This window comes from Neovison vison, chromosome 12, assembly GCF_020171115.1.
Source record: "Neovison vison isolate M4711 chromosome 12, ASM_NN_V1, whole genome shotgun sequence".
In the NCBI taxonomy this organism is placed as follows: Eukaryota; Metazoa; Chordata; class Mammalia; order Carnivora; family Mustelidae; genus Neogale; species Neogale vison.
The window spans coordinates 8,164,341-8,177,225 of NC_058102.1; the positions used below are offsets into that span (position 1 = coordinate 8,164,341).

The following is a 12,885-nucleotide window of genomic DNA, read 5'->3' on the forward strand; positions in this document are numbered from 1 at the left end:
TGATTTCTGGTTTTCTTGACTGTCTTGAATTCTTTTCTTGTCCTGATTTCTGGTTTTCTTGATCAGGCCCTGAGCAGCTGATAAATTCCTCTGGTCTCTCCTTACCCCTCCCACTTGTTTCCTAGTATCAGTGCTGAAGGCTGCCCTGAAGCTCCACAGTGAGCCCCAGGCTTCAAACCGTGGCTCTCTGTGCCTGCGGTTGCTTTGAACCCCTCTTCACACCTGTTGTGCTCAGTGCTGTGGTCAAGCTGACCTTTCCAATTGCCTGTACTCAGCCCTCCGCTCGGGCAGTCCACGTAATTGAAGCCTCCTTGCCTCCCCATCCAACAGAGTCGTCCTCCTCTACTTTCTGAAGTTAAGAAATCCACCCAGAGGAGTGGGAAGAAGTCTGCTGGAGGGTGTGGTAGAGTGAGGTTGTCATCCTAACTCTGCCGCCTGCTGGCCTTTCCTCTCCTCTCAAGCATATCCTTCTCTAGAAAGTGGAGTATTACCTACCACATGGGATCGTTAGGAGTATTAAATCAGATAGTATGTTTCAAGTTATCTGGGACAGGCCGACCACATAAGTAAGCACTCCGTAAATACTCATTTCTCCTTTGCTGTTACATGAAAATTCCCTTACCAAACAGGAAGTCATATATGCAGCAGCCAGTGCTCCTGCCTCTTACCCCCTTCACGCTGCATCATCCTTGATGGACTCTCCTTCCATCTAGAAATCCTGTGCGTTGTGGGTGGGTTTTCCAGAAATTGGATTTGTGCCTTAACCCTTGGGATAGTCAAGGTAGGTTGTTGGGGCAGCAGACTAACCGGGGTTTTAGATAGGTGTGTGGCTGTGGTACCAACACTAGCAGGTGTGTGTGGGAATCGAACCTGTGATTCAGCTATGCCGATGCATCCGATGACAGCAGCGCTTCTCGTTCATCTATCTGTGCTCTGCTTGCTTCCGAGCACTCTGCTTCCATCCAGCTCTTACAAGAGTCCTGAGAGGCAGGCAGATTCTCACTCTACAGAAGAGGAAAATGAGACCCAGAACACAGTCCCCTGTGTCACCCTAGTAATGATTGGTAGAACCCAGGAAGACATCACAGTTGCCTTGATTTTTCTATCTGGGACTTCTGTGAAGTTTTGAACCCAGATAAGAGCCCAAATTCTGGCCATTCAGGTCAAAGTTTAGAAGGTGTAGAGCTCTACCACAGAACCTTCTTGCTTTGCTGTCACTAGTGTATACCTTGTACCGTTTCTTACAGAATATTCATTAGTTCATTGAATGAATTATGTGCTGGGCTCCATAGGCACCAGGGATTCTGTCAGAAACAGGAAAAGAGTCGTGCCCTGATGGAGTGTGTCCTCATGGGAGGCTGACAATCAACCAGTTAAAGAGTGTCCGTGGTGATGAGTGCGGTGCAGGGGAATAAGGCGGAAGGGAAGCTGGGGGTGGGACGGGGCCGGCACTGCGTTTTCACTTTGATTCTCTGTATTTACTGTCTGCTCCATGACAGTGGTCCCTCACACCCTACCCCCAGATTCTGGCATGTCAGGACTTTTGGAGACTGGTTTTAAGAGGTGAACCAGCTTTACCCAGTAGAAGCAGGTGCAGGAGCTGTCTGCTTACCCCCTGAAATGCTCAAGACCTCCCCAGCTTAGGGCAGAGATAGCCTGGATAATGCCTTGGAATGCTGTGGTAGGTGGGGAGGGAGGCCGGCCCTGCTGGTTTTAAGAGACTTTTTGTTAAATCTAGAGCTCCCCCTGCCGTTAGAAGACAGGGAGGGCTCTCAACTCATCTTTTAAAATGATTCTTTTTCATCCTAGGAGTTCAGAAATGTTTGTTAAATAAGGAGTGCTGGGACATTTAGGTCTTTCCGCTGGGACTGTTGTTGCTGAGGCCCAACCCCCAGGAGTGGATGGGGGGAGGAAGCACAAAGGCCCAGGCAGGATAGGGTCATATCTGTGCTTTTGCTACTTTTAGCGTCTCCCCTGTGCTCCTACCACGGCCAGCAGCCTATCAAAAGTTACCTCCACACACAGTGTCACAGCCCTTCTGAAATCCTAGGGCAGCAGAAGTGAAACTGACCGCTGTCTTGTACATTTCTCTCTTATTGCTCTTGTTCCCTACTTGAAGTGAGTCAGGCCTTTTTCCCTCTCACCCTCATGGTGTCCCAGTTCATCCTTTGTCTTTATAGCCAAGTGTTTGATACAAAACTCTCTTCATTGTGCCGCATTTGAGATTTCGTCCTGGTTTGGTCTGGTTTGCTGCCTCAAGAGCTGTGGTCTGTGTAGCGGTAGGCTTCAGGGTCTGTAGGGAGCCCTTCCTGTCAGCTGCTGGTTGTGTGCGCCGGGGTCAACCATATACTTACTGTGACGTTCTTTTAGCCCTCAGAGATGAAATTTAAGGTAATTTTAGCAGCACTGTTATATTAGCTGAAGTGAAGAAGGAAATGGCATCCAAGCAGACGTAGGTCTTTCTGGTGGAAGTTTGGTCACTTCATGATTCCGAATTGGGTCGAAAAAGTAAGGTGAACCCAGCATACAGCCGTGGTCCTGTCTGTGTCCCTGTCTTTACCAGAGTGAGCTGGGGCCCAGCACACATTCTTGGAGGGTTGACTGGTCAATAAGGATTATGCAGCTAATGGTCAAGTCTTGGGTCCAGGATATTTTTTTACGTTGTATTCCATTTGTGCACTTTATAGAGCCCGAGCGTAGGCAGTGACTGTTCTCATTAGGAATGAACTAACCAAAACTGTTGTAATGGGGTTAGCTGAACCGTGAAAGATACGTGCTTACTCAGGTGCCATGTTCTTCTTCACTTCCGCTGATAAGATCTGGTGTTGCTAAAATTAACTTGAATTAAGATGCTTTCTCCAGTGTAAATTATAGCTGTACACATGATGCTTCATAAAAGTAATTGTTTTATGATTCTTTTCCCAACAGCTTTGAAAAGTCCAGCTGCGTTTCATGAACAGAGAAGGAGCTTGGAGAGGGCCAGGGTAAGGCCTTTCTTCCCCGAGGGCCTGCAGAGCCCAGTGCATCCATGGCTGGTGTGTTCCTTCCAGCCAGCCCACACCTCAGTTCCAGACACAAAGCGTTGCTTTTTTCTGTTCCGTCCCCACCCCCGCCGTCTCACAGCATGAAGTGATACGGGATCAAGATTTCTCCTTTTCTGCATTTAAGGGTGTATCAGTAGTCCTCCCTTCTGTTGCTTTGGAGACCGCTGGTCTGTTCCCATCTTTCATCCCACCTGCCCTTTTATAGCTGTCGGGGCGCGAACACCAGCCACGGGAAAGCCTGCTGAGGACTGGTCTTCCACATCCTCAGCTGCCATGCCTATGCCTCTCCAGGAAGGGCATTCCGAGGGGCAAGAAACCTCACCAGTCTCCATGTGCCCTGAGTAGCCAGTGTCCACTGGAGGCAGTGGATGCAGAAGCTGAGCCCCCAGTTTGAGCCCCAGTTCCTGCTACAGCACCTGGCCTGCTGCCTCGTCCCCCCTTGGTTTCAGTTCCCTCAGGGGCCTCAGGGGGATATTCTGCTGCCCAGTGTGGGCAGAGATGGGGAAGTCACCAGCCATGCTTCCCCTCCACTCCCTTCACTTTTTTCTTTTACATAAAAGACAAGGAAAGAGAACCTCCCTAGTAGAGGACCATACAGGTCAGGCTCCCTAAGACCCACAGCTCTTGCAGAGACTGAAATACTTGTGAGACATTTTTCTGTCTTTCTTATTTTATTTCTTTAAAATTTCTAAGGAAAATTATGATTAATTCCTAGAGTGAGTGGGAAGAATGAGGTCATACACCAGGAACCAAAGCAGTAACAAGCTGCACTGGTGTAGTTACTGGGAGGAGTGGAGAATACAGGGCGGGGGGCCTCGTCTGGACCCCAGACCCAGCTGTAAGACTTGGTGCCATTACCTGGCCTGCTTCGCGAGTCGGCAAGGAGCTAACAAACTCGGTCGAACCGCTGTTACTTACCGATTACTTCCACATGCCAATTGATATCGTTCTCCTGGTTCTGCTCACTTGGGCTCTTAGGGGTTAGGTTCTCTTCTCTTCATTTCATAGCTGCACCTGGGAGAAGTTAACTCAGTTGTCCAGCTAGTAAGTGGCAAAGCTGAGACTCAAAGCTTGGTCTGTGGACTTCAGGTATTTTCTTAATTAGTGCTGCATTCTAGCTTGTCCACAGTTCAGAATGTCGGGTGGCTTAGAAAACACGGCTCCCTCTGATGCCTGGGAAGACCTGTGGTGTCCGACTCCTGTTCTGCCATCTTCTGCAGCTGCTGTGGCAGTCTCAGTGCCCTTTGCAGGTGGGGCAGAGTGACAGATGCAAAGCTGTCCCCTGCAGGGCTCCACGCTGCCCGGTCAGGGCTCCGAGGCAGCAGGCGAGCGCCCGGGCTTTACTGTTCCCACAGGCAGTGCGCTCTGGCTTGTTATTTTCTGCTCAACGCTAGTCTGCCTTGTCCTGTCCTGTTCTGTGCTGGCTTTGACCTACTCGTGGTCTTGACCTGTGGTTTGAAAAATTCTGGTGCTGTAGTTAAGAGCCACAGACTCTGGAGTCAGACGGACTTGGGGCCTCTTGGGTGTTCAGCAGTGGGCTGGTGCGGAGACTGGTCAGGGGACGCTTCAGTTCGCCTGGCGTCTCAGAAATGCAGAAATGAGGGCATTGGACTTGGAGAAACTACACTTAATGACACCATGTATCAGAATTAGTATTCTGTTGGGCAGCCATTCAGAATGAATGGAAAATGCTCATGATATCATACGTTACAGTTTTTGAACAAGATACAAAATTATGTTCACTATGATTACAACTCTGCAAAATGAGACATCTGCATGGAAGAATGATTAGAAATAAATATCCCAAAATACAGGGAGTGATTGAATTTTTTATTATTGTTTTACCGTGTAGTTTTCTACATTTTCCTTAATGAACATGTATTACTTTTATGATAGTACAAGTAGTAGATTTTTAAGAAACACTTTAGTAATTCAGCCTCAGAGAAACGAGTAGTCTTGACGGGAGAGGGGTGGGTAGGCAGGTGCACTGGAAGTAGATGCAGGGCCCCCAGACCTCCCCTTGCCTCAGAACCCTGGCGGCTCCAGGCTAAGATGGGGGTGCGGGGGGGAGCCCACAGAGGATCCATGTCATAACTTGTATCCTGGATTTGAGATCCTCTTGATATGTTTTTTCTGTAGACAGAGGACTATCTGAAACGGAAGATTCGTTCCCGGCCGGAGAGATCAGAGCTGGTCAGGATGCATATTTTGGAAGGTATGTGAGGTTCGAACTGCTTTCTCCCCATGCCCTTGCTGCTTCCACCACACTTCCCCCACATTTCTTTGTCCCTTTTCCTTACCACTCCCATTTCTGTGCACAATGCATAAGCCAGGCCTTTTACACCGTAGAACAGCAGAGCCGTGTTGCCACACTGGTTCTGCAGATTCCCGGAGCAGCACAGTCACGTTCTCTTGGGTTGCCTTGCCCTTTCTCAACCCTCGCCACGTGGTGGCCCTGGATCTTGTCATCCCTTGGTATGAAAGCCTTTTCTCCAGAATCTTCTGAAAACGCAGTTCCTTTCTGTGTTCATTCACTCCCTCACTCTCACATCCATTCGGCATTCATGTGAGCACCTGCGACACCCGAGTGAGCGCGTCCTGGGTGTGTCCGCCTGGCCAGGCGCACACTTCTGTCCACGTTCTAGGGAAGGAACTGTTTTGGCTGCTGAAAGCAGTGTGAACGTATCCAGTTGTTTTTAGTTTTGACTCAGCTTTGAGTCTGGAGGAGAACTTCCTTAGTCTGAGCCCTGCATCGTGTAGACAGAGACACTGAGACCCAGAGCAGGGACTGAATTGCCTTCGTAACCAAGAAGGCTTGAGGGAGGGCGAGGAGGGCTCCCTCATCTACTGGCTTTCCGCTCTGTAGCCCCCGTGCCCAGTGACCTTGACTGGCTGTGCCCACGCTCTGTCTGCAGTCAGGGCCCCTTCTGTAGAACTTAAGGCTGGGCCGCTCTTCTCTGCCTGGGACACTCTCTGCATCCTGATGGCTTCTGCTCCTTCCCCAGAGGGAAGGAGAGCTGCTCTGGAGTTCCCAGGGTAGAGCCAGGTCCATTCCTACATCCTCCTGCACTCCATTCTCTCCCACGGGCAGAGACCTCGGCCGAGCCTTCCCTCCAGGCCAAGCAGCTAAAGCTGAAGAGAGCCAGACTGGCTGATGATCTCAACGAGAAGATTGCACAGAGGCCGGGCCCCATGGAGCTGGTTGAGAAGAACATTCTGCCTGTGGAGTCCAGCTTGAAAGAAGCCATCATTGGTGAGGAGGCCCCAGGCACCCTGAGTGGACGTGCGGGCTGGATGCAGGAGGAAGGGGCTCTGGGCTTCTCGCTGCTTGACCTCCTGCTTCACCTTGGGGAACTGAGGCGCACAGTGTGAGAGCCTGAGAAGCAGGTTGTGTTAGCTTGGAACAGTCCCAGCGGCCTCAAGGACCATGCCAGAGGCAATAGCTGTGCCAGATGGATCCCCGACTGCTCTGGGCACACAGAGGAGGGTCCCCATCCCGGCCCTGCCAGGGGGCTGGTTCGGGAGAGATGACGGCCAGGACTGGGGCTGCGGGATGAGTTGGAATTCAAGTCCACTATGGGCTCCAGGGATGGGGAGCCTCTCAGGGCGAGGAGCGGCCTGGGCACGGAGCTGGAAGGAGGTGGGAGGTGGGCAGAGTCCAGGACGTGCCAGGGCCTTGTGTGCCACAGGTAGGTGTTTGGACCTGATTCCTTAAGATTTGGGTCATTGTTAGTACAAGTGTGTCTTCTTGGCCCCAGCGGGCCTAAGACCTGGACCTGGGCAAGGCTGTGCGTTCCTGCCCCTGGGAGGTTGCCATGAGGCTCACCTGCTCCCTCCAGTGTAAGGAGTTAGATCTGGGCAGAGCACCAGGGCGGGGCGGGGGGAACCACAGACCCCAGAGCAGGCCAAGTTGGGCTGTGAGCTCAGGGTCAGAGGGGGCTTTGGTTTCTCGGGCCTCTGCGCTGTGGGAGGAAGCCAGTGTGCCCCGACAGCCGCTCTGCCAGTTGGGCCCGTGGCCCTCTTGGCTCCCGGCTTCGCCCGGCGTTCATCCCACCACGTCTCCAGGTTCTCCTGCCCTGGTCCTCACTGAATTCCGTAGCAGCCCCTAATGTCGGGCCTGTGTTTAGGCCAAAGTCAGTTCTGGACTCTTCAGCCACCCAGACTGTGAGAGTCGGCATGGCGCCAGGCCCTGTGTGAAGTCACGCAGTTTACAAAGATCAACACGGTATGACGCTGCCCTCCAAGAATTCAGTCTGATGCGAGAAGACTGTCGTAGGAACATGCGATTTCCGAGCCTGGCTCCTGGTCAGATGCCAGCGCTGTGTAATGAGAAGGCCACGGTCCTGTGACCTAGTAGCTGAGTCACCTGGCTCACGGGACAGGCTGCAGGGCCACGGGCTATAATGGGTATAAAGGGCCCGGAGGTCCTGGGCGTCTTGAGGGACTCACAGAAGGGCTGCTGCCGTTAGCAGTCTCGTTCGTTACGGACCAGGGGACAGGCGCTGTGGTGAGGGCGTGGGGGTAATGGTGTGTCAGGTACAGTGCGAGCCGGGCCCACGCAGGCTTCTCTCAGAGACGGGTATGGTGGGAAGGCCCGGAGAAGTCGGGCAGACGGTAGGACACGTGTGGGCTCCACCTTGCCCAGTGGAGAAGGTACAGAAGGACATTCCAGGCAGAGGGGACTGTGTGAACAGTGGCCTGGAGGTGCAGGGGAGCGGGGCTTGATTGAGGAGGGGGTGTAAGCTAGTTCGGTAAGCAGCTGTTAACCCTTAGTGACCTGAGGGACAGGAGCATTTGCCTGCCAAAGCCAGATCCTGCGGGCTGGGGAGCGAGTAGGTGGTGACAGCAGATGCGGGCCGTTTGTTCAAGAAGTGAGTGGAGAGGGAAGAACGAGGTGGAACGAGTGGTCTGCGAAGGAGTTTCAGGCCAGGCGAAGTGCAGATTTGTGGCTGAGAGGCAGGAGTCAGAGGAGGAGATGGGTCCTGGGAGGGGAGAGACTCGGCCAGGTCTGAGGAGGAGGAGGAGAAGGGGTAGGGGCCCGAGGCGGTCCTAAGCCCTGGTAAAGATGGGGGCAGGACGGGGGCTCGCAGAGGCCGACCTCCCGCTGTCTTACCCGCACGGTCCCCACAGCCCGCCACCGCCCGCGCCTCCGGCCCACCCCAGCTGATCTGGAGATTCGTGCCAAGGCCCCTTCTCCAAAAAGTCTGCCCTGAGCATCTCCACAGAGTCTGTGTCTCCCTTGAGCAGAGGGGACTGGGCCAAAATCAGAGGGCAGGGACCCTGTCTCTCCCCAGCCTGCCCCTGGCCTGAAGCTAGTCATAGTAGGGAGGGAAATGGACTCTGCTGGGCCGCTGGCCGGCCGCTGGCTCCGCTTGCACCGCGCTCCGGGGAGGAGCCAGAGGAGGAGCCCCGCCGTCCCAGATTCCACCACCCCTGCCTGCAGCCGTGTATAAAGGGCCCGGTGGCACCTCCGGTGGCACATCTCCTTGCTGGGAGGACGAGATGCCGGGAGAACCCAGATGTGTCAGTGACCTGGGCTACACGGCAGTCGTGGCGCTCCATGCCCCCCACGCGCGGCGTGTGCGGCCCCTGACAGGACGGAGGAGAGGGAGTGTGGGAGCCAGCCCTGGCAGTGGGTGTGACTGGCGCCCTTGCCACTGCTGGCTGGTGCAGGTTCGAGCCCAGATTTGTCTTTTCCTGGGCCAGGGGAGGGAGGAGCCTCCGGTCGTGGCTCTGAAGAGGAAGAGTCTGCTGGGAGAGTTCCTGGTTTGTTCTTGTTCCCTATCGACGGTCTTCTCACCGCTGTGGATTTGCCCAGACACCTCAGACAGCTAACCTTGGCCTTGACCCCCGCCTCCACTCCTCCCGTGTGAACAGCAGGCCCCAGGCAGAACTTCTTACCCCAGCAGTGCCGTGCGGGTGGTTGTGATGTAATGTTTTGAAATATCCTACTTGTCTTTCCTTCCTTTTGTGACCTGGGATGTCCACACCAGGGCCCTGGCCATCCTGCTCCTCCCTCCCGGCCCCAGCCAGAACCCTGGCCGTGCAGGAGGGCAGGGCACTTGGAGCCAGCGGGATGGGTTTCCTTCTGGTGGCTGCCGCTGCCGGGCCTTCGATATCCAGGAGCCACAGGCCACTAAAAGGAAGTCACCACTAGTCCAGTAACCCTGTTCCACCTCTCCGGGGAGGCGTACCTTTTCCTGGAGGCCCTTAGCCTGTCCCTGCCTTTCAGGGGGTTGAGGCAGCCTGGAGAGGAGCTGGGCGCTCGGGCTCTTGGTCCCTTTGAGCCTTCGCTGCCGGGTCCACGAGCCTCTGAGGGAAGAGGAGAGTTTGTGCCACTATAGGATGGACATTGAGTGCCTTTAACAGCAGGGAAACATCTAGATGAGATGGTGGAGGTTACAGGCTCCAGGGAGGGAGCGTGGAACTTGACTCTGAGGATTGGACACAGTGGAGAGTCAAAGACGAGGCAGCACTTGGACAGCATGGTAGTAGCGCTCTCCTGCCTGTGTTTCCGGGTGGTGAGGGGCTTTCCTGGAGCTCTTTTGGACCCAGCAAGCAGGTCAGCTGCTGGGGTTTCTCCTGTCTGCCTCACTGGAGTGGAGGTGGGGGCAGAGGGGACAGGGCAGGCACCTTGCTGGGACAGGCCTGGCTGGGGGAGGAGTCTTACGCCGGCTTTGGCTTTCAGTGGGCCAGGTGAATTACCCGAAAGTAGCGGACAGCTCTTCCTTCGACGAGGACAGCAGTGACGCCTTATCCCCTGAGCAGCCTGCCAGCCATGAATCCCAGGGCTCCGTGCCGTCGCCCTTGGAAGCCCGAGCCAGCGAGCCACTGCCCAGTGCCACCTCTGTATCCCCTCCTCAGGTGAGCTCACCCCTCTGATGCTCTCCCTGCTCCCCGAGGGCCCCAGACTTGCTGGAGCTGCCCAGAGTGAGGTCTCACCTGGGCCAGGTGGGGCGGGGAAGCCGGGGTGTTGCCTCGGCTGCTTGGGTCCCGGAGATGTTGGCAGTGGGCCCCGTTTCGGCTGCCTTAGTCAGCCCGCCTGCCTGGGGCTGCCTCCCAGTGAGATCCCTGAGGCTCCCTGGCCTGTCCCTGCACCACCCAGACCTGCTCGCTTCTCCTTCGTACAGTTCAGTGACCTGTTCCCTGCCCTCTGTGTCTCTGTGTTCCCGTTCCCTCTGCCCTGCCCCCCTCCCCGGGCTGCTCCTCTCACCTCCCCTGGTCCTTGCCCACCATTTGCACCACCTGCTCCCCCTCTTCCCCGCCAGCAGTGCCGGTGCTGGGGGAGACGCCTGCGGCCCCATCCTGCCTGATGGGGCCACGCCACCTCCTCCTCTGTCAGGTTGTGTCTCAACTCCCATTGGGCCCGGAATCCGGAGAAACACTTTTCCTGGCAGAGCAGCCGCCTCTGCCTCCCAGCCTCACCAACGGAACCACAGCCCCCGCGGCCAAGCCCACCCCGACGCTCATTAAGGTACAGGTCCCCAGCCGACTGCCCTCCCTCCCCTTTCAGGGCCCTTCCAGGCCCTGCTGTGACTTTGTCCCAGTGCAGGGGATAGCTGCAGGGAGTGGGGTGTATATGTCCCCCCGGGTCGGGGACTGGCGAAGGTCACTGAGGTAATGTGGGAGTTTCTCCTCTCTCTGCGGCTGTCACACGCCACTGCTTACTGGGCGCGGCGGGCCTGGATCTGGGTGGGCCCTCCTGGCCCTTACTCCACTGTCGCCCATGAAACCACCCCCGGTACACCGCCTCTGGGCCACCGACCCCGGGCAGCAGTCGTAGTCTGCTCTGTGAGGGACGCAACCGAGAAGGGAAATGATGGGCCTGAGGTCACAGGAAGGCCACTTCGGGCATTTTGGTTTTTGAAAGATTTTATTTTGGGTAATCTCTGCACCCAACGTGGAGCTTGAACTTTGAACTCCAAGATCGGAGGGAGCCAGGTGCCCCTGGGCATTTTTTATTCTCCAAGGTCTAAGAGAACACGTCTGAGGGGCAGGGCTCACCACCAGCCCGTGAGAGGCCACCTTCGTGGGGGGGACACTGTGTCGGGCACTGAGGTGAATTAAGTGCAGCAGCACCAAGGCCCAGGGCCCCCCGCCCCCGCCGCCCGCCCCCCGCCGCCTGCCGCCTGCCTCCAGGGTCTCTGGGACTTGGCCCCCCGCACAGACCCTGGCCCGGCTGGGGGTCTCCAGCCAGCCGTGCGCCTCTTCTGTGGCTGCTCGCAGCCTGGGAGCCGTCCTGGTTCCCCTTCCCTTGCTGGAGCCAAGCCCTCCCGGGGGCCTCCGGCTGCTGCCTCTGTGTTTGTGGGGCTCCCTGGTGCCCCTCTGGGTGGCGCCCCCACCCCCAGGCCTTCCCTGTTTGCACCATCTCTGCGAGGCCCTGAGGCCCTGCTGCTGGCAGGAAACTTCAGGTTTTGTGGCTCCCCCGTCCCAGAGGAGGCAGTGAGCCGCGCTGGGGTCCCAGTGCCCAGGCCGTCCTTCATCACGGCCCTTCTCGGCCTCTCTGGTGTGTTCATGGTTGGCCACCGAGGTCAGAGTGTTTGCCCCCAGAATCCGTCCCCAACTCTGCTCTTGTCACACAACTGGTGCCCTTCTTTGAGCACTGCGTGTTTGAGAGACTGGTGTGACTAGATCATGGACCCTTCCTCTGTTCCGAGTAACGCCTTGGCCTCTGCGGCGCGGCACCCCCCAGCGCCCTGCGCCCTGAGCTGCCGCTGCGGAGGGCAGGATCCCGCCAGCCGGCTGCTGCTGCCTCGTCCTGTCCACACTTTGCTCCAGGCCATGGTCACAGTGGCATTTGCTCGATTTTTCTCTCCGGGCTAGAGGCTCTTTTAAGTCAGTGGGGCTGCGCATGGCGCCCCCCCCCCCCTTAAGCTGCACACCCCCCATCCCTGGCACGCCTGTGGGCGCTGACGAGGCCGCTGCTGCTGGAGGAGCCGCCCGGGAGCGGAGAGCGGCACCGAGCTGGGCAGAGGTCGGGGGCCTTCTGAGAAGCCCCTCACTGCTCCCTGATGGCGCCGCTCCCCCCCCCGCCCCCCGTCTTCTGTGTCCCCAGCAAAGCCAACCCAAGTCTGCCAGCGAGAAGTCGCAGCGCAGCAAGAAAGCCAAGGAGCTGAAGCCAAAGGTGAAGAAGCTCAAGTACCACCAGTACATCCCCCCGGACCAGAAGCAGGACAAGGGGGCGCCCCCCATGGACTCGTCCTACGCGCGGATCCTGCAGCAGCAGCAGCTCTTCCTGCAGCTGCAGATCCTCAACCAGCAGCAGCAGCAGCACTACAACTACCAGACCATCCTGCCCGCACCGCCCAAGTACGCGCCCCCGCCGCGCCCGCCCGGAGGCGCCCTGAGCGGCCGGTGCCAGGCCCGGGCGGGTGAAGCCCAGATCTTTAAGGGCCCTTTGGTCTGAATCCGCCTGCCCCGCGCCCCTCTCTTCCCCGAGAGCGCTGCCGGCCGGGGCTCACGCCTGCCTTCTCTTTGCAGGCCAGCCGGCGAGGCCCCCGGAAGCGCCGGGGCCCCCCCAATACGCAGCCTCTCAGCTCCCAGTAGCGGCTCCAGCTCAGGTGCTCCGGGGCCCGGCGGGCTGGCGCGGCAGAACAGCGCCTCGCTGAGCGGCAAGCCGGGAGCCCTGCCCGCCAACCTGGACGACATGAAGGTAGATGGGCACCCTCTTCCCGCGTCCCCTTCCCGCGTCCCCTTCCCGCGGGGGCCGCCAGCAGCCTCATCTCCACGGGCCCGGCCCAGTGTTTGTCCGTAGGGAGAGCGGCCGGCGCCAGGCCCACGGCCATGGGAGGCAGAGCCGAGCTCCAGACTCTGGTCTCCTCCAGCAGAGGCCGCTGGAGCC

At 57.2% G+C, this 12,885-nt stretch overlaps 1 protein-coding gene across 4 annotated transcripts in view; it reads left to right on the forward strand.

Moving 5' to 3' along the window:
- The window catches only part of MRTFA (myocardin related transcription factor A), a 97,618-nt gene that overhangs the window by 76,568 nt on the left and 8,165 nt on the right, over positions 1-12,885 (forward strand). For all 4 annotated transcript variants that reach the window (XM_044229283.1, XM_044229284.1, XM_044229286.1 and 1 more), the window contains exons 3-9: positions 2,929-2,984; positions 5,184-5,259; positions 6,136-6,297; positions 9,733-9,908; positions 10,387-10,518; positions 12,100-12,353; positions 12,525-12,696. In XM_044229283.1, coding sequence (XP_044085218.1) covers positions 2,929-2,984; positions 5,184-5,259; positions 6,136-6,297; positions 9,733-9,908; positions 10,387-10,518; positions 12,100-12,353; positions 12,525-12,696 — 1,028 coding nt within the window. The remainder of the gene's footprint in view (positions 1-2,928; positions 2,985-5,183; positions 5,260-6,135; positions 6,298-9,732; positions 9,909-10,386; positions 10,519-12,099; positions 12,354-12,524; positions 12,697-12,885) is intronic.